This window comes from Aulonocara sp. 'chitande type north' Nkhata Bay, linkage group LG13, assembly GCF_057382095.1.
Source record: "Aulonocara sp. 'chitande type north' Nkhata Bay isolate Kocher_YH1m ecotype deep benthic linkage group LG13, A_spYH_male_GT1.1, whole genome shotgun sequence".
In the NCBI taxonomy this organism is placed as follows: domain Eukaryota; kingdom Metazoa; phylum Chordata; class Actinopteri; order Cichliformes; family Cichlidae; genus Aulonocara; species Aulonocara sp. 'chitande type north' Nkhata Bay.
Genome location: NC_141356.1, coordinates 5,408,642 through 5,432,774, shown reverse-complemented (window position 1 = coordinate 5,432,774; position 24,133 = coordinate 5,408,642). Strand labels below are relative to the sequence as shown.

The 24,133-nt window shown below is 41.5% G+C and overlaps 1 protein-coding gene across 1 annotated transcript; it reads left to right on the top strand.

Moving 5' to 3' along the window:
* The first annotated feature begins 299 nt into the window (after positions 1 to 299).
* On the top strand, positions 300 to 19,515 carry socs5b (suppressor of cytokine signaling 5b). Its single transcript, XM_086258367.1, has 3 exons — positions 300 to 330; positions 450 to 1,063; positions 12,529 to 19,515. The coding sequence occupies exon 3, from the start codon at positions 12,548 to 12,550 to the stop codon at positions 14,237 to 14,239; it is 1,692 nt and encodes a 563-aa protein (XP_086114493.1). The 5' UTR covers positions 300 to 330; positions 450 to 1,063; positions 12,529 to 12,547; the 3' UTR covers positions 14,240 to 19,515.
* The last annotated feature ends 4,618 nt before the right edge of the window (positions 19,516 to 24,133 follow it).

Here is a 24,133-nt window from a genome sequence, read left to right as displayed (position 1 = left end):
GCAAATTTCCACCACAAGTATTCTTGCTTGCCGCACACGCGGATGAATTAGGCTACTTTGTAGTGTGCTTTAAAGTCTAATTGTGGTAACCAAGCTTCGATTGTGGTCAGATGATGGAGGCAAATTATTTTAGGAGTTTGGATCACAAATTCTGCATCTAAAAGCCTTCAAAATGTCAGTTTATATTGGGTCTTGGGGTTTCATAACATATTTTAATTGAAATTAGTACAAACGTAAGACGTTATGCCTTGAATTTTCCAGGCACCCTGGAGTTTGAGGGACCTGCCTTGCAAAGCAGCCTTGGGTATGACCAGAATAAGAAGATTATTGGTGAGGCTAAATTAATTATTCTAGTTATTAGATTACATTCTTCACTTATGACTCTAAGAATAAAATTGTTGTGGAGTTAAACGGTTTGCCGTTATCCCGTGGTTTCATTCACCCCACAGGCTGCGAGGTGAATGAAGGCTCGTTGGCCGTCTTTTACCCCGTTGATATCAATGTGCCAATGGACCGGCCTGCCCGGGATACCACCAGCATCACTTCACCTCTCCACGTTTCCAAGTAGCAGCCCAGCAGAGAGCCCCATCCTCCTCTCTCCGTTCATTGGTGACACTTGATGCCCATCACGAGGAGCGAGCCGCGGGGCATTCCCTATCCGCGTGCTTCGTCGGAAGTGGTCGCCTTTTCCCTTTGCTCCATTGGACCGAGCCCTTGTCAGTCGGGATCCCTCACGTTGAGCACAGTCCGCCTCTCAGACTCTGTGTCTGCTCAGACTACCGTCATATTGGTTGCTAGAAGCAGCAACGACCACGGCAGAAAAGAAGACCCCCACCATAATGAAGAACGGGCTTCCACGGCGCTTAACGCACGATTTAGTTTTTTAAATACATTTTACATTAATAAATTAAATAGTCGGTATGATACCGTCAAGTATTCGTGTACCTTCAGTGGTTTCAGCCGACACCGTGGTCCGCAAGGGGGATATATGCCTGAGTTCTCTTAATAGCCATTTTTTGCAGACAAAGAGAGCTGTTGAATAGAGCTTTCAGGAGACACACGGGTAAGATATGAAATTTAGAAACTAATCTGCACTTCCCGAACTTGTCACGTTTGTCTTCTTAGCTCATTTAATAGTACACAGGACCGTCTGGGTAACTTATAAAAAAAAATGTGGATTTTTTTAACAAGCTAAAATGCTAACTCCGCTAGCTAGTTAGTTAGCCAAAGCTAACTAAAACGCTAGAAATTCCCGTTCTGGGGAATGCTAACAATTAGCATTTTTGACAGCTCACAAGCCTGGACAGTAACTTGATTATATCTTTTGCCAACTAAATGATAAATATCTCTAATATTTGCTTTTTTAAGCATTATATTTATATGACTGCAGTCCACGAGCTAGCTCGGCAATTATGATCCTGGAAAACGTTTTCAATAGTTACGTTCATAGCCTGTACATAGCTTGTACTCACTACAGCCTTTACATACTTAGTTATAGAATATTCACAACATACTTCATACCGTGTACATTATAACATACCATAATAGACCCATTTCTGTAGTATACTTGCATATCTATACTATTGCTAATATATATTGTAATATATCTATATCACTAAAGCACTTCTGGATGGATGCAAACTGCATTTCGTTGCCCTGTACCTGTGCATGTGCAATGACAATAAAGTTGAATTCTATTCTATTCTAATTCTACATTTAGAGGTGTCCGGGGGGCTGGCTGTGGTTCGTTAGCGGGTTAGCAAGTGAGCTAACTTGGCTGGGACAGGGAAAATGTGGGGCCTCCAGGACCCGAGAGGCCTTCCAGCCAGATCTATGAAGCAGCTATGATAACGTTTTAACGCGATTGTCGGATTTCTGTTGACTTTAATAGCACATGAATCTGTAATGTAGCCAACGATACTATAACGGACCTGTCAAGATTGCACTGAAACGAAGACTGTTTTTGTAATCGCATAACTTAAGGCAATTAGCATGGCATCTAAACGGATTTGGAAGAATATGTCTTTGTTATTAATTTGAGATTTTCTTTTTAGATTAACAAAGTATATATTTATTAAATGATGTGTTTGTAACGATGTACTAAGCTCAAACAACTAACAAAGGAACACGGGTGTCGAATAATTGCTGTGGAAAAACAGCGTTGATTCAGTTCAAGTAGTGCATTATTGAGTATGGATGAAAATGTTGCTTCAAAGGTGTATTTTAACCGAGAAGTTCTTCAGCGTCCAGTTTGTCAGGTTTTAAGCGATGGGGAAAAACAATCGGCGTGCTCATTCGTTTTGATGTTTTCTTATTGCATGGCATGTCCCACAAATCTTCTATAATGTGAGGAGCTACAAATACCTCATTAACTCTGTTCTGGTCTGGTCTGAGCAGGGGAGGCATCCTCCCTTAATCTTGTCTTCTCTCCAGACCTCTCTTAGATCAGTGTGGTCCCAGGAGAATGGGTGTGTTGGGTTGTCGGAGAGGAGAAGTAGCCTAGTTCTGTTTCAGGACGGCCGAAATGGCTGTGGACTGGATCACACTTGGTGCAGCCATTGTTGACAACAGCAAAAGTCAGAAGGTTCAGGAGGACTGTCTCACACTTGAATTGACTTTAATTGCAGACGCATGTCTACATTATGATATGCTCATGTGTGTGTTGTCTGTTCTTTATCAATTAGAAATATACAAAAGTTCTTTAATATTTGCTATCACACGGATTGGGTATTTGGACATATGGTGGTCTGTATTCTGTGTTAATTAAATGCACTGACCTGAAAGCTAGTGATTGTATGTTTGCAGTTGTTCAGTCAGTGCCAGCATGTCTGGTATGACAGTAGCCACACTAATGAGAACAAGGAACAGATAAGACTGAAGTACAAGTTGGCAGATTTTCAGTTATAGGTGCCAGTTTTCATGAAACACATGAGCATTGTGCTTCTGTGTATCTTAGGGTAATTGTTTGAATTAGTGTCACAGTGGACATAAAACTGTCAGACTAACCAGCAAACGTGTATTCTTTAGTTTTTTGTTTGTTTTTTCTTTTTAGCTGTTTGTCAAAGGAGATTTGGAATATGGTGCCAAGTTTATGATATAATCATACTTGTGCATGAGAAGTAGTTGTATAGTTATAGCTTTTGGAAGCCAGGGACTATGTAGTCATAGTTGTTGTAAACTTGAACATTGCATGGTTTGTGTTTTTGGGGCTTTTTGAACTGATTCGCAAGATAAAGAATAACTCTCACAAGCCGGGATGGAAAAGCTCTTGAGATGTAACTGATATAATATTAGCCTCACAGTTCCAGTTCAACTTGGAGGACACACAGCAGGGTGGGAGCATGCACTTTTACTTTGGAGTTCAGTGGTTTGTTCATTTTGACAGTCCAGTTACAGAATCAAGAAAACTTCTGGCAAATTTAGGTTGTGAGCAGAAAAACCGTTGTGTTCAAACAAAACTTTGGCAAATGAGAGGCTGTTGTTTGCATGTTTTGCTTTCTCAAATTGAATTGGCTGGACGCACAGTTCACTTTGAGCCATGTACCTCTTCGAACAAATCTTGGAGTGCCTTTCAACATTTGGCAGTTTAGACATAAAGCACTTTTATAAGCATGATCATTAGTATGATGTTTAGACCCACAATGGGAAAAGTCAAATATGGCTTTAATATCTATTCCTGAAGACATATAATTATAGTATGATTGCAATAATATTGTTGCTTTAAAAAGTTAAATTAGCTGTTTAGAAATTCTTAAAATGATACGTATCCCTCTACTACACTGGAGAATGCAAATCCTATAAAAATTACAACATTTTTGATTTACATAACTAATACTGATTTTGTGCTACATCAATAAAAGGCTAGTCTCAATGTCTAAAGCAGGCTGTAGGTTTCCACAGGTTTGGGCAATATTTGACCAAGACAGGTTTTTAAACTTGTTACAAATCCTGAGAAACCACCCTTTGAACACACATAACGTGTTCCACTTAAGTCTGTTATACTGTTTGCTACAGTGTATGTCATCTGATAACTTAAAGTGGATGAACTTATACTGGTTTATAAAACTGTGTTGCTATTAGGGCTGCCACAAACGATTATTTTGATAGTCGACTAGTCACCGATTATTTTTGCGATTAGTCGACTATCAGATCATCATCCATTGGACGTAAAACGTACAGCTTATTGCACCAGCATGCATCTGCTCTTATATAACTATCATTAGCTTACAGCTTTAAGTGTTTAAGGTATGTGCTAACTAAACATAAAGGCAAGATGATAGTTTATTAAATGTTAATGAAATCTGAAGATTGTTTAGGTGAAGTTTAATAAACTCAGCCGTCTGCTCCTTGCTATCTAAAATATAACAGGACACTGGAGTATATTCTCAAGCATCTCACACTTCTGATAATCAGCTGTCTGCTTGACGTTTATTCAGCTGTGTAAAAACTATAACTTTAATCTCAGCCAAACCGATTTACTCAGGAACAAATAAAACACTAAAAAAAGCCAAACAATAACATTTTTAAGTTATCTAAGTAACTGATATATCATGTTTAACCTGAGTAGTGAAAGATGGCGGTGGGTTTGAAAACGATTTGCGTGAGCCTAGCCCCCGGCTAGCTATCGAGCTGGTGGATAACAGACGTCTCCGAAAACGTCGGAGCGCTTTTGTGGTGTCTTGATAAACTGAGCAGATATTTGAGGTTTACACAGCTACATTCTCGCCTGAAAATATGCTAAACATTTATTTTGTGACCCAGAAAGAATAATAAGAGTAATATTAAAACTAACTAGCTGCCGCCATTGTTGGAAACTGAGCAGGGCGCTATGAATTCTGGGATACAGCTTCTTCTTCTTCGGGGTTTAACGGCAGCTGGCATCCTTGTACATGCAGTGCTGCCATCTTCTGTTTCAGTCCGTTATTACTCTCTTAAATCCTGCTACTTATTCCTGCGTCTTTTGGGATCTTACAAAGCTTCAAACGACGCGTCTACTATAAAATTAGTCGTCGACGTAATCGTGACAAGTCGACTAATCGTGGCAGCCCTAGTTGCGATGCACAGCGGCTGTGATTGACCGTTACTCTCTTATGAATGTACGCTCATCGGCTGCTTTTTTAGGGACACCATTGGCTTACTAACACAAATATCTTAATCAGCTAGTAACATGGCAGTGAGTTGATGCGTTTAGACATAGGCATGGTCAAGGTAACCTAGTGAAGTTCAAACTGTGCATCAGAATATGGAAGAAATGTGGTTTAAGCGACTCTTGTCAGCTGAGAACTGGGGCTACATTCTTTTTTTTGACAAACTCACCAAAATTGGACAATAGATGGCTGGAAAATGCTGCCTGGTCTGATGCTTTTCCATTTCTGCTGTGACATTTGGAGGGCAGAGTCACATTTTGGCATAAACAACATGAAAGCATGGTTCCATCTTGCTTTATATCAACATTTCAGATGCAGTGGAATGGGGGATATTTGGGGCCCCTCAGTTCCAGCTCGGCATCGTTTAAATGGCACAGTCTGTATGAGTGTTGCTGCTCAGCATGTCTAAGCGTTTAAGACCACAGTGTACACATCTTCTCGTTGCTCCTTTCAATAGGATAACACACGATTTCACAAAGATCAGATCATCTGAAAGTGGTTTCTCGAACATGACAATGACTTCACTGCACTGAAATGGCTGCCACAGTTGCCAGATGTCAGTCCAGTAGAGCACCTTTGGGATGTCGTGGAACGGGAGATGTTCGTCCTTGATGTGCACGTGATGATTCTGCAGCGACTGTGATGCAATCACGTCAACATGGACTGAAATCTCTGGAATGTTTCCAGCACCTTGTTGACGTGAAGGAAAAAGCAGGTCCCAGAAACATCATAAGCTTGATTATGCAGACTAGTGGCTGAAGAAAGAACTGACCTTTGGAATTGGAGTTGTGACATCTGATTTCATTATCCAAGTAATATGACAGTTTTTTTGTAGTTGTTGGTAAAAACAGTGAAAAATGGCAGTAAGAATATCTGATACACAGGCAATGGCATCATTTTCACCTATAAAATGTTGCCATGATAGCTCAGATATAAATTCGAACCTCTGTTATGCACAAGTTTGGTTTAGCCTCTGCTGCTCTGACAGTGACAGATTAACTGTGTTTTGTTACTGTGAATAATTCAAACCTAAAAACTGAACTTTAATATCCCCTAAGAGCACCCAAGTCTTTAAAAGCCAAACCCTGTCAAATGTTTTTGACTTGGTAACTCAGTGATCAATATGCTAATTTAATCTACTCTGCACTGTTGGTTCAGATAAGATGCACTTGGCACAATAATATTTGTGTATCTCTGTGATTTCCATACAATGTGGAGATTTTGCATAAAGTGGAATTTTTATGTGCCTCGTTACAAGCGGCAGAGTAAAAGCTGTCGCTTACAATGACGTGCACAAAACTAGAAAGCAGTTCACTGACTGCTGTTGGCAGTTATTTTGCTGTGTTATAGGGCAATTTAAGTCTGTAGTGCTTTCTTTCTGGGAAGCGCTGATGGGGGTGACAATAACCACAGGAAAAAAAGGGGAAAAACTGTGGCCAAGAATTGATAAATTGGTTTTTGCAGTGGGCTCGGTGAAGGCATGATTTACAGTGGTGGGTTTTCCCCACTGCTGTCACTGTTACGGCAACAAACAGGAATGATCTCGTTTTCAGCGCTTGAGAGTAATGACCATAAACCCTGTGAAAACTGTTGTCGTAGTAAGATGCATTAGAATCAGTGTCACATACATAAAAATAATAATTTTGTAATGTAGTTGTGGCCACAACCAGCACCGCTGAAAAGTCGCTGAGAAGTTTTCTGAGTCTATTGCAGCAAAGACATTGGCTTCATTGTTTAGGGCAGAGGAGAGGCTTTAAACCCAGCTTCAAACAAACATTTCTAACCAGTTTAGACAATGTCATTTGTATGTTGCCGTTAGAAATGATGTGTAGTTCATCACTCCATCGCCAGTCAGCGGTAGTTAGACCGCAGAATAATCTTTTTTTTTTTCTTCTTGCTGGCACTACCCCTTGAGCGCATTGAATACAGACATCCAGCAGAGCAGACCATGTAGAAAACTTGATCCGCGTTGTTGTACAGACACTTATAGAGCATGGAGTAGGGATGGGTACTGCAACCAGGTATTAAACAGACCCTAGGGCTAAATTATAAAAGACTGTAGTGTCAATAAACTGAAGTTATCATAATGTTTTGGTTTTGTTACTGGAGGCAAAAAACCCCCCCAACAAAACCAAAACCCAAAACAACACAAAAAACACGTTTATTATTGGTACATGAGGCTTATCTTTCTGTGCTCCTCTGTTAGTTATTAAGACATAAATCTGTGGTGCATTTTTTTTTCTGTTCCCTATTTAGAAGACAGTTCTCTCTTTCTCTTTTGGAGCCTGCATGCAAGGGGCGGGACACGGGGCAGCTCTGTCCCACACACAGAAAATTAAATGCTCAAAAGTGTGGCTGAACTTTGCCAGAGTTGATGCTGACATTGGTTGTTGCCACAGTTGCAGCGGTCTTTTAATGCGGAAACACAGTCAGTGTGTTGAAACTTTAGTGAAAGTACATCACGTTCAGATGAAGAAATGCAGTTTTTGACTGTAGAGCTGGTAGCACACCCACGATTATTCAAATTATCAGTTGTTTCATCTAAAATATGGACCTGGGTTAATGAGTCAAAGTCACTATTAGCAGGCTGAGTGTTTCGGGTGAGTGTCTTCAGTCTGGGATGGTCATCATCTGGACCGTCGCTCCCAATCCCCCAAATTTTTTTTTCATAATTTGATTGTTATGTTACTCCAAAAAAAATCCCAATAACAATATTAAATCTTTACCTTATTGCTGGTATCACATGTAGTTGGCAGGTGAAAATTACAATGGGAAAATGCCAAATGGGAAATAACCCAAATATATTAATGAGATTTTAAAAAGGTTGTCCTGTATACAACTTGCTGCCAGACCAGTCGAAATATAAACCTAAACCTCTTTTATGCTCAAGTTGGGATTTGCCTTTGCTGTTTGTTAACAGTGAGTGTTTCACTGTTCACTGGTGGGCACTGCTATGCAAAATAAAACAGCCTATATAATGCAATCAAATCTATCTCGCAGCTGAATGTTGTTTACAACAAAGCAGAAAATGGCATCCCATGTTGTCATGTTTCTCGGTTAATAGATTTTGAAACTGATTCAAGTTTATGTAGACACAATAAGTCTGTAAATGACAAACAGAGCTCGACAACAGACTCGCGTGACTGTCTGGGACCTGTTTTCAACAGGACTTAAATCAAACCTTTATTTGTAGTGATTGTGGAGGTTTTATGTGTTAGTGATTTTATTTTTATTTTGGCTATTAATAGTTAAAATAACAACACAAAAGTGTTCATTAAAAATAAATTGGCAAAAAAGAATTGGATAAACAAACTTGACTGAAGAAGTAAAGATTGAGCTTATTACACCTCACCTTCTTAAAAATGGTGTATTCCAAATGGTTGTAACTAGATTTTAGTGATGATCATATTTCAGTTTTATATTTGTCCATCATCTTTATTATATTTATCTTGACTCCTGCTTCTTTAAAGTTGCCTTTTCTTCTGAGTTTATACAGTAACGCTCATTTCAAAAAGCTGCAGTGTTAATAGACTAATTCACAGCATTTTAAGAGGTATGTTGTTAAATGTTTTGTTTTGGGGTTTTTTAAAATAATAACCTGATCCATTTTATAAATAATTTTTGGTTTTCTGTTTCCCCAAGCCTCTGATTTAGTATGCTATTTTTATTGAAATGTCTTTAGTTTGATATAATATTGATGAAGTTTTAGGCATTTTTTTGGAAGTTTTATAACATATAGTAGTCAGTTGTCAAGTCATGCTTTGAAGTCTGTTCATACATGGTTACTATATCACCGTCATTCATCATAATTTTGGCTTCATTTTTCATTATCCTAGTACCAGTTAATGTGTACTTAGTACAGATCATTGTTGGAAGGAGGAAGAACTGACTACCTGTGGAAAAATGGCAGAAAATTACTTTTATTATATTTCCATTTTTAATAATCATAACCAATTCACTGCACAGATGAGGTGGTGGTATAAAAGTTAACCTCTGCTTGCAAATAATTTGGAGTTGCGTTGTGGAATTTTGATGACATCTGCTTGAATTTTGAAGGCTGTTTTAGCAAAATAGAAAACTTATTTACCACTTAGTCTGCAACTTCAGGCTCTTGTTTTAATAAGCTTATCCTATGTCAATAAACTGCACAAAACATAGAGGGGGGGGGGCTCTAAATCACATGAGATTGTTTGGTAATAACAATTGTGCAAATTGGGTCTTTAAATTGGAAGATGAGCAGTAGAGTGAAATATTTCACAAGTAGCTAGTAGGGCTGAACGATATATCGCATTTGCGATAATATCGCGACATGATCAAGTGCAATTTTCTAACCGCAAAGGCTGCGATTATACTCTGGACATGTCCAAATTCATGGGCTGCATCCTCCTGAGGCCGCATTTGTAGACCGATTACGTCACAGCGACGCGCCGAAGGCTGTCCAAATTACTACCATATCCCAGAATTCATAGCGCGGCCCAGCCAAACTCCAGTTTCCAACAATGGCGGCCGCTACTAAGTTTTAAAATTACTCATACTAATCTTTCTGGGTCACAAAATAAACTTTTAAAATATTTTCAGGCGAGAAAGTAGTTGTGTAAACATCAAATATCTGCTCGGTTTATCAAGATATCCCATATTTGCAAAAGTGCTTCGACGTTTTCAGAGGCGTCTGCTACCCACCAGCTCGACAGCTAGCCGGGAGCTCGAGGGTTACTGATGCGGCCGAGAACGGCACAACTCCCGGCACATCATTTTCAGATCACCGCGGAGTTTCGCTGCTCGGGTTAAACGTGATATATAAGTCACTTAGACAACCTAAAAATGTTATTGTTGGGCTTTTTTCAGTGTTTTGTTTGTTCGTGAGTAAATCGGTTTGGCTGAGATTAAAGTTATTAGATTAGATAAAATAAAACTTTATTAATCCCCCGGGTGGGTTCCTCCTTGGTTTTCACACATGACTGTCTAGTAGTTCACAGATGTCGAAAAACTGAGTGTGGTAAAGCCACTGATTTTGTTCATGTATATTTCTGCAATCTGCACATTGTACTGACTTTCATTTTAATGTTTACACCAGGGTTCCTTGTCAGCACTTTATGCTCAGATGTTTGTAAGCTAAAAATAAACTATTGTGTATGTTCAAATATACTGTTGTGATTGAAGAAGTTAAATAAAAATGTCAGTCATCAATTCATGCATCACCTCATGTCATCATAACAGAGGTCTGTCTTCCAGGAAAGAACAGTTTAAAATTAATGTAATATAGTATTGGCCATACTATATGATGTATTGCTTGTCTTTGTTTAATAATACAGAAGACAAAGACCTTAAAAAATAATCGCATATCGCATCGCAATCGCAATATTGGGGCAAAAAATCGCAATTAGATTATTTTCCATAATCGTTCAGCCCTAGTAGCTAGACTGTTTGTTCTGGGAAAGCACAGTGCATTTACAACAAAATGGTGAATGGCCTCAAGGATAGAAATGTATCAGCCAGCTGATTGGTCTAGAAGCTCATGGAGCCAGTGTCAAGAGAGGTACACACTTTGAAGCTGGCATCCAGTTGTAGGTTCATTTGGTGTTTTTTTTGCAGATTACATGTAGACCATTACATGGCTATTTATAGTCTTTGTCAGGTAGCTATTTTGCATGGACTGGGTTGTGAAATACAATGGACATATTGAAGTTTATTGCAAATTCTTTGGGTAATGCCAGCTGGGTTGTAAGCTACACCAGTGTTGCAGTTTGTTTTTTGGGGTGGGTATAGCAACCAATATTGGCTGTTAAAGGAGATTCGTTGTTCTGTCCTCATCTTTTTTCTGACAAAGCAAATCCATAAGTGGGCCAGGGTCCTAAGTCTGTGATAAACGTAGTGAGCTGCCTTGAGCAAATGTCATGTGCTGAATCTCAGCATGGTTTGCTTACCTTGCGAAACATTTTCTGTCACAGCTGATAGTGTTGAACCATGATGTGTTCGTTAGTATTTATAGGTAAACTTTACTCTGCATGCTGGTTGACATGATGTTTCATAATCGTTGGGTAACAGGTTTTAGCCCAGAAGAAGATTGAGTTAACCGGCCAAAAACAAAAGAAAAGATAGGAAGTTAGATTTGATGATTCCAGAGAGACTTGAAGACTTTTGTGTTAGTAGCTCACTAAATGCCTGTTCTTTTAAGTATGGTACAATATGGTTTCTGTGCTAATGTCTTGCACTTGTTTCATTCAAAGTTCACTGAAGATGGACTAAAATTATTTTTAGAAATGAGTAATTTGCTGTAATTCCGTTTAGCAACAGAGACCCTAAAGACCCTTGACAGATATATTTAGATTTTCTTTATAGAACATACAATATTTAGCAATTTTAAAATCATGGACAATGTTTGTTTGTTTTTCCCACTTTTTTCCAGACAAAAATAATGAACATATTACCCTAAAATGTATCCCTGCTGAGATAATGTAATGGAATAATCTTGTCACAATAAGTTATGAATTTGTTGTTTGTGGCATTAAATGTGTTGCTAATAGTGAAGTTGCAGAGTGCTCTGTAGTGGACGAACTGTGCGGCACAAACATGGTTGAAGGGTGTTTCTCCCATCTCTTCTTTACTTTAATTCTCATTTGTCTGTTATAAATGGGGAAACCAGTATATATGCAAATGGCTAATATCGGCACCATCAGGATCTAAACCTAAACACTAGTGTGAAGAAGTGCTAAGCTGTTTGGTTGAAGATACTGTTCTGGTATACGCATCTTATTGTTTTGCCAGTTGTGTGGACACTAACAAAGCCACGATGTCAAAAAACTCATCAGAAACAGGAAATGCTGTAGAAATAGTCGGTTATGAATTCCTTTAGGGCTTTGGCATCTTTGGCTGCTTCTCTATAGTAACTCTGCTCACTGTAAAATTTGGATTATTAGAATGCACTCTAGTGCTAGAACTTCCAAATCCCTGTCAAATTCTACTAGTGATAAATCAACCACTTATGTGAGAGTGTATGTGAATATACATGTGCCCTGTCTGCTGCTGTTACAGGGAAGGTTTTTGGTCAGGTCTAGACTGGCTCTGTAATACAGTACATACCAGCAGATCAGCTGTGAGCAGATCCTAGGTTCATTTATAGCTGTGGCCTTGTGTCCCTGCATGTCTGCCTGGCAACTCGTAACTCTGCTGTTCCAACAGCTCAAGCTCACCCACCTCCCAGACACTCTGGCCCCGTTATACTCTCACCATGTCTAATTACTAGATGCACATTCGTCTGGGGAATTTAAATGTAGGGCATTCTTTGTGTAGCTTGTACCTCAGTGTTAAATGTAGGTACCATTGCTGCTGTTGGGATGTTCTCACCTGTGAGTTAATCAGCTTTGTCTTCTTTTATATTCAGGTCCCAGGGGCTCCTATTAATGAAGAAAGTGGGCATCATGTGGAGCAATCTGAAGAGCAGATGCCAGACACTCTTCCACAACAACAGTTCAGGACCCCATGAAAGCAGGATTGAGGCAGACACTGTCCACTGTGTGGTGGATATCGGTCAAGGAGGCAGCTCAGGTGGGGCACAGGCATCAGGAGCCTCCAGCCCGTCACGAAGCCTCCTACCAGTGCCAGTGGTAACAGCAGGGCGCCGTCATCATAATTGTGTGTCGGACATACCTCAGATTGTAGAGATAACTATCGACAAGGACGCTGAAGATGTGCGGAGTGGGTCCGGGGGTGTTCCCTTGGCTCGCAGAGACTCCTACTCCCGTCATGCCCCGTGGGGGGGCAAGAAAAAACACTCATGCTCCACCAAAACCCAAAGCTCTTTGGAGGCAGATAGGCGGTCCGGCCGCTTACGCGGGAGTGGGAACCGTAGGGACAGGCGCTATGGGGTCAGCTCTATCCAGGAGACAAATGACTCTGTATCAGTAGGACGCAGTCTGAATGGTCGTTCTCTGCGCCAGCGGCTAAGTGATACAGTTGGGTTGTGCTTACCCCTGCCTGCTCGCAGGTGCTCACGTTCCTCTAAGAACGCCGTCACCTCCAAACGTAAGATTCACCTCACAGAGCTCATGTTGGAGACCTGCCCCTTTCCACCAGGCTCAGACCTTGCTCACAAATGGCACTTGATCAAACAGCACACAGCACCAGTCAGCCCGCATTCCTCTACTGCCCTTCTGGATGCTTTTGACCCAGCCCACCCCTCTCCCGAGGATGAGGAAGAACGTCTGCGCGAGCGCCGCAGGCTCAGCATCGAGGAAGGTGTGGACCCACCACCCAATGCACAGATCCACACCCTGGAGGCCTCAGTGCCAGGATCCTCTCTCTACAAACTGGGACCAAAAATGGCTCCTGGCATGGGAGAGGCCTCTGGGGAAGGCCGGGTCACAGGGGCCGGGAGCGCTCTGGCTGCTGCATCATCAGGAGCCTGTGGGCAGTTGTTGGGGGCTGCAGCGTCATCCCAGGACTGTGACTCTGAGGAGGATTCGACCACCCTTTGTCTGCAGGCCAGGAGGCCCAAGCAGAGGCATGCTTCAGGGGATGGTCACCTTAGCCGACAACAACACGGTCCCTGGAAGGTTCATACTCAGATAGACTACATCCATTGTCTGGTGCCAGATCTTTTAGAGATTACAGGTCTGCCCTGTTACTGGGGCGTAATGGACCGCTACGAGGCAGAAGCGCTGTTGGATGGGAGGCCCGAGGGCACCTTCCTGCTGCGTGACTCAGCCCAGGAGGACTACCTCTTCTCTGTTAGCTTCCGCCGTTACAATCGCTCCCTGCACGCACGCATCGAGCAGTGGAACCACAACTTCAGCTTTGACGCTCATGATCCTTGCGTTTTCCACTCTTCCACTGTCACAGGACTGCTGGAGCACTATAAAGACCCCAGCGCCTGCATGTTTTTCGAACCTTTGCTTACAGCGCCTCTTCATCGGACTTTCCCCTTTGGCCTGCAGCACCTGGCACGGGCCGCCATCTGCCGCTGGACCACTTACGATGGTATAGGGTCTCTGCCATTGCCTCCTGCCCTGCAGGACTTCCTCAAGGAGTATCACTATAAACAGAAAGTACGAGTTCGCTGGCTGGAGAGGGAACCGCCACTCAAAGTCAAATAGGGCGGCTTCTCCATTGCCTGTTAGACATGCTGCAGGAGGAATTCATGACTTTAGAAATTCCTCATTAGCAAAATGGAAGCTATACTGATATGGCTTTCTTACCGGTGGGGGATCGAGTTTAAGTGTAACAAGCTATACAAGATTCATTCTAAACTTTGTTTTAGTTATTACTTACATCACAAAAGTACATATGATTATATTCAGTATAATGCTGTCTGGCAAGCACATGTTTTTGCGTTGAACAGGTTGTTTTGACAGGGAGGGGAGACACAAATATCAGTGCTTTGTGTCTTTTTTTTTTTCCTTTCTCTTGCTTTGTGCTAAGTGTCTGCCTGATCCCACAACATCACCCTGCCTGTAGACCTGCATGCATGCCTCCCCCGTTCATCCTAAATTGCTATTTAGGCTTACATGGCTATGTTGTACAGCTCACTTTGTGCGCTCTTACTTTTCTTCCTTAGCTTGTCAAAGCACCTAGTGGAGCACCTTTACAAGAGAAGGTGTGTGTGTGTCTGTGTGTGTGTGTGTGGGTTGAGAGGGGATCTGGAGGTGCTATTTTGGTATACTGCAGTCAGAGCTTGTCCTATGGATAGAGCTACATAAGTCATATTCTTTGCCATCTCGTTGCATGCATCAGTGAAGCCAGAGATGAAGGAAAACAAGTGATTTCTAAGGATTATGCGTAAGTCCTAAAGGAACATTAGTTTCTCTTTTAGCAGTATCGTGAGTGATGCTTAATAAATCAGTTGACTGTGTGGCATTTAGTAAGCAAGCTAAACTTGTCAGCTTTATTCCACCTGTGTGGCATTGCTTTGGAAACATGACAGATTGTGAGGAAATCTTGTCATTGGTGCAGTTGTGAAAGCAGCCTGTCACTTCTTCACTGACCATAGGCAGTTTGGCATGTGGACACATGCACCCAGTTCAGTTCTTCCTGAAATCGAGGTTGATATTTTATTCCGTTTTATAGGTGCCTCCTTAAGCTCACGATCCATTTGTTGCATCAGCAATATCTGTATATTCAAAATATAAATAAAAATTCAAATATATAAATAAATCTCAATCCATGAATTCAACATATGTAATTACATTTGAAACATCAGTGCAGCTAGGCCTGGGTTCTTTTGGTTACAATAAAGAATCCTAACAAATGTCTTTCATAGGAAGTGAGAGCAGCTGTGTAAAGACTATCTCTTTAAGCAAGTCGATTTACAGCGTAGTGAGGCAGTAACGAGCCTTGTTCAAGATCGGGCTGTGTCATGAGACACTTCATATAGTTATAGATGAATGAAGAGGATTTCAAAAGCTCAGCAAGAATCTTCTAAAATAGGAAAGAACAACTCCCAGGATTAGACTGCAGTGCTACTTTCTCTCTCTGTTCATTGTCATAATTACAGTATTAAATGATGAGAACCCTCAACTCTTGAGAGGCGGGCATATCCTCAGTTATCTAGCCTGTCATTTCCATAATGTCTTATTAAGCGTAACCTGTGTGCCTCATACATGTCCAGTAATATGTTACTTTATTTTCCAAACAAGAGTGGGAGGTGCCTCAGCACGATCCACTCGGCTCTCATCAAATAGAACTGAAGATGGTCATAATGAAGAGTTGAAGGAGCAATAAGCTCAATATTTATTGTGCACATTAAAGATTTTATAATGGATAACATTTTAGTGGTGCTATGTTGATTAAGCTCTTGCAAATTATTGAAATAACTGTGTGCATTAGTCACATCTGTTCTGACTCTGTGCGCGCATTAGCCGTTCTTTCTTGTTGGGTCCAGAGTCAGTTGTGCTGCTGTAGCATGTTTCAGTTTAGATAGCTGACCTGTCACATGTATATTGTTTTCATCCTCAGCTTGTCAGACAGCTGTAAGGAGTGAGCTTTAAGCTTAACTCTCCACTGTGAGCATGTTGAATGATCTAACTAAGCTATCAGTATTAAAATCAGTTCATCAGCACAAGTATTTGTTCAGTCTCCTGAGTAGTTGTAAATATGCAATAACTGGCTTTTAAATAACTGACATAAGTTGAAATTTTAATAAAATGTATAGATGACTGAAGGAGGGCGAGATGGGTGGAGACTGAGTAGTTTCATTAGGGTGTAATCCTTCACATTAATGTTTCAAACTAAAATATTTAAAGTGAGATACAGATGAGATCATGATCACCGAGCCTACTCTGTCGAGCTCTCAAACTGCTTTTGTTTGTTTGCTCATGTCAGCCCACTCAGCTGTTAAAAGATGTAGTTCCCATCAGTAAGGATGAATCATGAACAAATATATAATTTATTTCTTATATTTGCATCTGTGACCAAAGCTCTTGCACAAACCTACATGTATTAACTAGTAGTTTAAAGCTTATGTAGTGTTAGACTTTAACTAGTTTAGATTTTGGTTTTACAAACAATTAATGGCTAGTTCCCTGCTACACTATGTAAGACTTAGAGCTACACCATCAACTCGCTACCAAATACCTTTCCTCTGCTAAACAGTCGTCCAGTTTCTATGGATTTATCAGATGAGGATTTTTCTGCAGGTGGTCACACGATTGGTTAAAGGACTTCACCAACCAGTATTAGCTTTTTCGGCTATTTAGTGAACTGATCAAAGTTTTACTTCTTGTTTACTCAAAAGTTGTAGTACTCTACTAACAGCACTGCAGGTCTCTTTGTATGTTAATCACTGGTGTTAGCTGAAGTGGCAGGCGTGACCCTTAAGAGTGGAATAAGGCTGACACTGGGTTTTCTCGCATGTGCACTTCTATGTTTGAGGTATTTTAGCTTCCACACTTAACTGTACAAATGAAACCCCCAAACTACGCATACGTCAGACCGTCTTTCTCACTGTGTCTTGTCTCTCACGCTGCAGCCTAGCAATGGCACACAGCTGCTACAGTACAAGTGCTGCATCCTATATGCAGACACAGATCAAAGGCCAGCATTGCCATTCTGGAGCCCGCGGTCACTGTGCTGTAAGGTCCAGTCTGTGTTGCTTTTTCTTTATTATTATTATTATAATATACAAACCGTTCCCTCGCCGTCCAGCCACATCGCTGACATCACTGTGACGATGGTGTCCTGTTTAGGCTGAGGTGAACAATAAGGAGGGAGGGAGGAGATGTAGCTGGCTTGCTGAGTCCTGGCTTCCTGTTGCTGCAACAGCATGCTCACAGAAAGGACAAGGGATTTGTCTAAATAAATAGCACTTTAATTGTGTATTTGTTTTATGCAGAGCAGGCCGCAAGTGTTGGGGCAGTGACATGTTTGTTTAGTGTTTTTCCCCGTCTTTAGTCAGCATATTGGATTTAATCAAGCTGAGGAACAGATAAGTGTGTGGTTGGAGTTGTTGACCTTTTAGTCGACTTCTCAGAACAAAATTTACAAGTAGGGTCAACAGATTCAGTCTTTTGCAACTAATCCCTGCTGAACTGAGTGATTGCTTTCACTCTTATGTTGAGGATCACTGTTTGTCTGCTTTGATCCAAAACAGAGGAATTGCACTATCCACACCCCCGCAGGGATTTGACTACTCCAAAACCTACTGAGAAATTTGAATAGTTTTCATAATTTTTATACCATTTTGCTGAATTAAAGATCCAAAACAACTGAAAATGTTCCACTGTCCAAATTCTTGTGGACCGCACCGTGTGCGCGTGTGTGTTAGCTGAAGATGGTGAGACTTGGGTGGGTGTTACGAGGGGTGGGGGGAGCCGGTGCTCCTAAAATATTTCACAGGTGTTGTAGGGTGTGTTGATGGGAGTCGTTTTCTCCGCCTCGCTGAAGACTCGGTGCGTTTGTGTGTGGATGTATGTTAGCTTACGGACAGAGCCACACAGGGAGAGTTTCCCGTGGAGAGACGGGCAGAGTTGAATGTGAGGGGTGACGACAGTGACTCCTATGAACAACGCCTCTCTGCCCCAGTTCTCCCCCCGCCTCCCCATTTATTCTCAGGCAGGCCCATTGCAAGGAGAGTCCCAGGACCCTCTCAACCCAGTTTTCCCCATGGGAAATATCTGACATTAACCGTAGCACGTTTGCCATATAACTTGTAGATTTAGGTGAGAAAAAAACCAACGTATGAATGATGGATTTATGTAATAGCCTGATGAAAAGACATTTTATTCTTCAGTGGTGCATACACTGTCTGGAACACACACAGATTTGCACACACTATCAACACTTCTTCTAACAAATGCACTACCCCAGGTATTCACACACCCTCCCTTCCCCCCCAAGCCAGGGATGTATAAACATGGACCACATTTAGCCAGCGCCACGTTTCTGTGCAACACCCAGCCCACACACACACAAAAAAGGGAAGGTAAAGCTGTGTGTGTATATTCTGTGTTCTGAAGCCAAACAAAATACCACAAAAAAAGCTTAACATTTCATTAGTATGACACTATTGGGCTGCACTATGAGAGCATTGTGTGTGGAGGCAAACCACAAACTCTGCTCTAGATGAGAGATGGTTGTCTCCTTAGCTGTCCCTAGCAATACCCCTGGATGTAGGACATATAAACCAACCACCACCACGGTACGACTCATGGTGTCAGATCCTAGAGAAAAAGAGAGAGAAACAAAAATAAATAAGAGATTTTTAATTTTTTCATGTTCCCATATATAAATATATATATATTTTAGAAAGCTGGGTTAAGTGCTTTTATGCAAACAGAAGTATGAAAGAATTATTATTTTTCCTTATTACTGCTCCCTAATATGCAATGGAGTGTAGTGTAACAATGGTTGCAATCCTCTGTCACTTTAATGCTGTATGTGCACATTGGTTGCTGGGTGGATGTGGGTGCCGAGGCAACAGGACTTGACAGTGATGGGAACTAATGGTTGTTACTCTGCAGCACTGGGATGTTCCCAGACTGCCCTATTCGTTTTGGCCAATCACAGAAAGCCCTTTAAATCCGGGGCCACAGCCGCTGCCGCGGGGCTGACCAAACTGTCGTCAGACGAATATCGCCGTTCTGTTCTTTTCTGCTTTTCCTCACCCGTTTCTTTTCTTTCTTTCGTCTGCTGTCAGGTAGAATTCGGAGCGTGTAAATGGCATAATCATGTTCACATTTCACTGTCTGTTCTGTGTATCTGCATCACCATTCAAAGAGGAAAAAAAAACAGTTGTTTTTCAGTATAACCTGTTCATTTTTAAGAGCCGTATGATGCGACACTTGTAGCTGTCACTCTTGGTGCTTGGCTTATGCTTCATTGTCTTAATATTCCAAATAAAACTGTTAAGTGTAATCCACACTGGCCCATGATATAATGTGTATGTATTTTTTTCCCCCTTTATTATTCCATCTTACATGTCCGGATTAGCCAAAAGTAGATTTACTGCAGCTCACTACAGTTTAGCTTGTCTTATTTTCCCCCACTCAAAACTACCAATCCTTAGTGTTGTCCCACCTGCCAAATCCTACTTTGTACACTCGTACAGGACACCATCCATGGATGCAGAGACCTCAGACTTTCCCTTATTACTCACTTATTCGAGGCAGACTCTGTGTGGATGCCCTGCAGTTTATAGGCTGACGTGTTAATCATAGCTCGCATCTCACCCAGTTACATTTTATGTTCTGGCCTCTTGGTATGGATGGTATGTCAGTCTGTTACACAGGAACCAATCAAAATCTCTGTTTTGTGTGTGACTCAAAAATACAACTTTCATTCAATTTAACAAATTATTCTGTCTCAGAGAGAACGGCAAGTAGATGAGCCAGGTAGCAAAATGTAAATAAGAAATAACTTGTGTTTAGCAGCCACCAGTTTTCACAAAGTGCACTTTATTGAAGTTTTCTGAAGTGAATTATTAAAAAACATCCAACACATTAGTGTTTAACTTTGACAAAGCCATTAAATTGGTTTAGCTTTGCTACTGAAGCTGTAATATAAAACCATGGTATTGATGCTAAAAGTCTCTCATAGGAAAAAAATATGACGAACAAGCAAAAAGCTCATCTTAAGTGTTGATAATTGTGCACATAAATCAAAATGTGAGATATGTGATTCCGTAGAAAACAGCTTGTGTGTCCCTGAGAGATGAGAAATGCTTTATAGAAAAACACAAACTTGTATCTAAAGCTGTTTCCAAAACCTAACCGAAAATCCTTTTAGGACAAGCATTACCACGTTTCACTTTTGACTTAATGACGTGGAATTTTATACAATATCTAGTTTCTTCTTAGTATTTTGTTCATTTGATATTATTAACATGTAGATCGAGTTTGTCTTTAGAGATTTAAATATCAAATTGAACAAAAATAACAACGTCAGCAACATGGATACTCGAGTAAAGTAATTTTAAGTGAATTCCAAGCATTTAAAAGTCTTTACAGATGAATGCGCTCATATTCTGCATGTTGTTTCACCTTGAAGAGGGTGTTTTGCTAAGGTGAGCACGTTCATACAACACCAACCAAGAAGACTGGGACTTCAGTCTGGACCCCAAAAAGAGCCAATGATTATTTAAGTTGTGGGTATTTTTGGAGGGTATAAATTATATATAGTTTGTAGCTCTGTGCTTTGGGCTCACCTTTGGAGCACAGCCTCTGCACGGTGCCCGCGGCCTACCTTCCTCACTGTGCCCAGCAGAAGCTATGCAGACAGACACGGCCAAGCTGCCTGGAACTTCACAGTTAAGTATTTGTTCATTTGAAATGAAGTATAAATAGCATGAGGGTTATCAGTTTCAAGTTGGCTACCCAACGCTTATGAATAATTGAAACTCACCCAGGAGGAGAGACGGGGTGAGGGCAAACTACCGTACATCTCAAGCAAGTCTCAGCTGACTCAAAGGACGAGCGACCAAACTGAGTAACAAACTCATAAAACTTGCTGCAATGCTGTCAAAACATATCCTCCCTTCTTCAGCCCTCTGGCACGACCAAAAATAGATACCAGGCAATAAGTCTGCAGCAATAAGTTGTGGAATCTGGACTTAGATATGGGTCACTGACAGGGGAGGGACGATGGGCATGAAAGTGCAGATGATGAAGGTCTTGTGAGTTTATCAACGAGCCAAACCTTAAAGATTTCATCTCTGTGTAGCCCGGTCAGTTCCATCTGAGACGCCGCCTCCTTATCAGCCCGGTGTGCCGGCCTCCGCTGCACACACAGCTCTATCTCTGCCAGTGCATTGAGCTGCAATAAGCAGTTGTTGGCACCGACATCAAGAGACACGTCAAGGGTGAGAACCGCCACACTGCAATCAAGATTTAAAGGGTTTTCTTTTTTTTTTACAGTTCTTTCTTTTTTCTTTATCTCTGCAGAACGGGCTGCTGTTCTCTGCTGAAAATAGTTTTTTCATTTGAAAATAAGGGTTGAAAGGTTGACATAGTACTTTTTGTTTTTGGTGGGACACACTTGAACAATGTGCATGAGTCAAAAGTAGAAAATGTTTTAGTGTAGCAACAGTTTACATTTGGCTAATACGCCTACTTTTTTGTCAGGTCTTGATGGCTACCATATTCATATCTGAAACCACAGCCAGCAGTCATTTAACTTAGCATTGCACCATAGACTGTATATGTATTTCTTTTAAGGCCACACTTTAAAACACTTCATTTACAGACATTCATATAAATAAAGTGGTCTTGAGCAGTAGTTATGATCAAGCTTGTGTTAATTCAGTAGTAATAACAGAATTTCTTGGGTTTTTGACCCTTTATTTGGACATTGGTTGCTTTTTCACTCCAGATGTTTTCATTTGCTTGTCTGAAAAAAGAGACAGAAGCAAGGCAGGACAAAATAGACCATTACATGGAATTAAAACTTTTTACGCCTGCCATGCCTCTGCTCAAAATGTAATATATCTGTTAATGAGGTCAGTGTTATGTGTATTTCTAGCTTTTACTGTACCAGTAATTCCTTGACAGCCCCACTTTCTGAAATTATCTGCAATGCGTGGGGAAAAACTTTCCTCCTCTTACATTCTCTCGGGCTCAACTGACTCCTGTTTCACTCGTGAACTAGTTAGGCTTTTCATTTCCTCCGCTTCTCGTGCTCAGTGAGCCCACTTTTCTCCTCACACATACAGTGCTAAGTCCAGAGCTCAACACAGATACAGGCCACATGGCTCCCTGCATGCTATCTGCACGCAAACTGCAATAGCACTGGCTAAAAGAAGAGGGTGACGAAGAAGAGGAGCACAGAGAGCAAGACATAGAATGGGGAGTGAGTAAGAGACACTGCTGCTGCTTTCCCAGCTCTGGACTGCCGCCAAGTCTCTGGCGGCAAAGTGAGCGTTGACCTCCAGTTAACCTTGTGCAAATGCACACGCACAGATGGACACGCGCACACACGAGGCTCACATCCATATTTCATAGCAGAAATATATCCACCCGACAGTATTTTACACCCACTGTGGAGCTCACCTCCCAGTGGCTGACGGGGCTGAGGAGGGCTGGGCCTGTAGGCTGCTCCTCTTCCACAAGCCGAGCCAAGAGCAACAGGGCCAATCGCACAATCATCTGGAGCAGAAGAGTCGAGGCGGCTGCAGGGGCTTAGAGAGGAAGTTCAACCAGTCCCATTTTTCAGCCTCTGCTTTGCCTTTCCACACTTTAATCTGATAATCAATAACTCTGACTGCATCTGATACTGCTAGATGTTCAATAGAAAATCTTCCAAGCAGCGTAGAGGCAGATTTACCCTTTGACCTCTCCTCAGTCCTGGAAAGTTGACCACCTGTCCATTATCTTCAAGCCAAAGGTCTGGATTTTGCTCAACATAATCTGATTAAAACCAAACCACGATTAACATTCTTTAACACCCCTTTTCTTCATCAGTGCCTCCACCCCTCGGTTCAGGAGAAGCTGGACCACATGTGAACAGTTATTTTTTTTGTTCTCTGGCAGAGGCCCTGGAAAATTCAGTGGGCATGTCCTGTTAATTCCTCTGTCTTTCCCTCCTCCTTTTCTCTTTCTCATTCCCCCTTAAAGCCTCCCAGATCCTCTCCTCATTCCTCTTTGTATATGTGTGCATGCCATATATATACACAGATATATACATATATAAATTCTGAAACTATCCTGTTCACAGAGCAGGAGTTTAGCCTGCTCAATCCAGCCTCTTCTTTCCCTTTCTCTCTGGCTCTCTGCTTTTATTTCTACCACTTTTCTTCTCGCCTGCTCCCCTGTGTCCTTCTCCTCCGGTGCAGTGTATTATTGCCGCTTGGCTGGCCTCTGCGTAAACCCTGGGCTCGTTTAGCAGCCCTGCTTACTCTCACCCCTCGGCTCAACGAGCCTCCAGAAAGTTCTCCTCGCTCAGAGCACTGGCATCGGGAGACAGAATCCGTGTATGTGTTTATGAAGTTCTGACAAATTCCTTCCTCCGTACTCCTTCTCTTGCTTTGCAGTCTTGACATGCGAGCATTATATTTAATCCTTCATTCCTCGCGCAGGCAGAGGCAGTGTGGTGGAGGAGCTATGGGGCCTGGAGCTGGAGCCATGGCCTCTGCGGTGGCTGGTGCACCATTATGGAGGCAGCAGGACAGGCGAGCGATGGTTCCGATAGGTCTTGTGGTAGAGCTATGGGATATGTGGTGAAGCTGTATTTTCTTATGGCTTAGTACTGCCTGGGTCATTGGCATTGAGAATACCGGTTACTCTGTAATTAATTGAAGTATAAATATGGTACTACCCTTCACTGGGTATTGGGTTCTCCAGTGAATGAAAGAAAAATGAAAAGGATTCAACGTAGCACAGAATTATATTTTCAGGACCCTGAAAAAAAGAAAACAAAATAAAGAAATTGTGGAATTATTACTGCTCAGTGTCAAACACACACAGGATCATAATTCCCTATTAAGGTTAGATCTGCAACTTTTTTCATCTTGTTGTCAGTCTCGCAGTGGGACTGCTATCTGTGACCTCCTGCTAGAAAGACTT

Coding starts and splice junctions, on each gene's coding strand:
- socs5b (XM_086258367.1), top strand. CDS start 12,548: ATGAAGAAAGTGGGCATCATGTGGAGCAATCTGAAGAGCAGATGCCAG.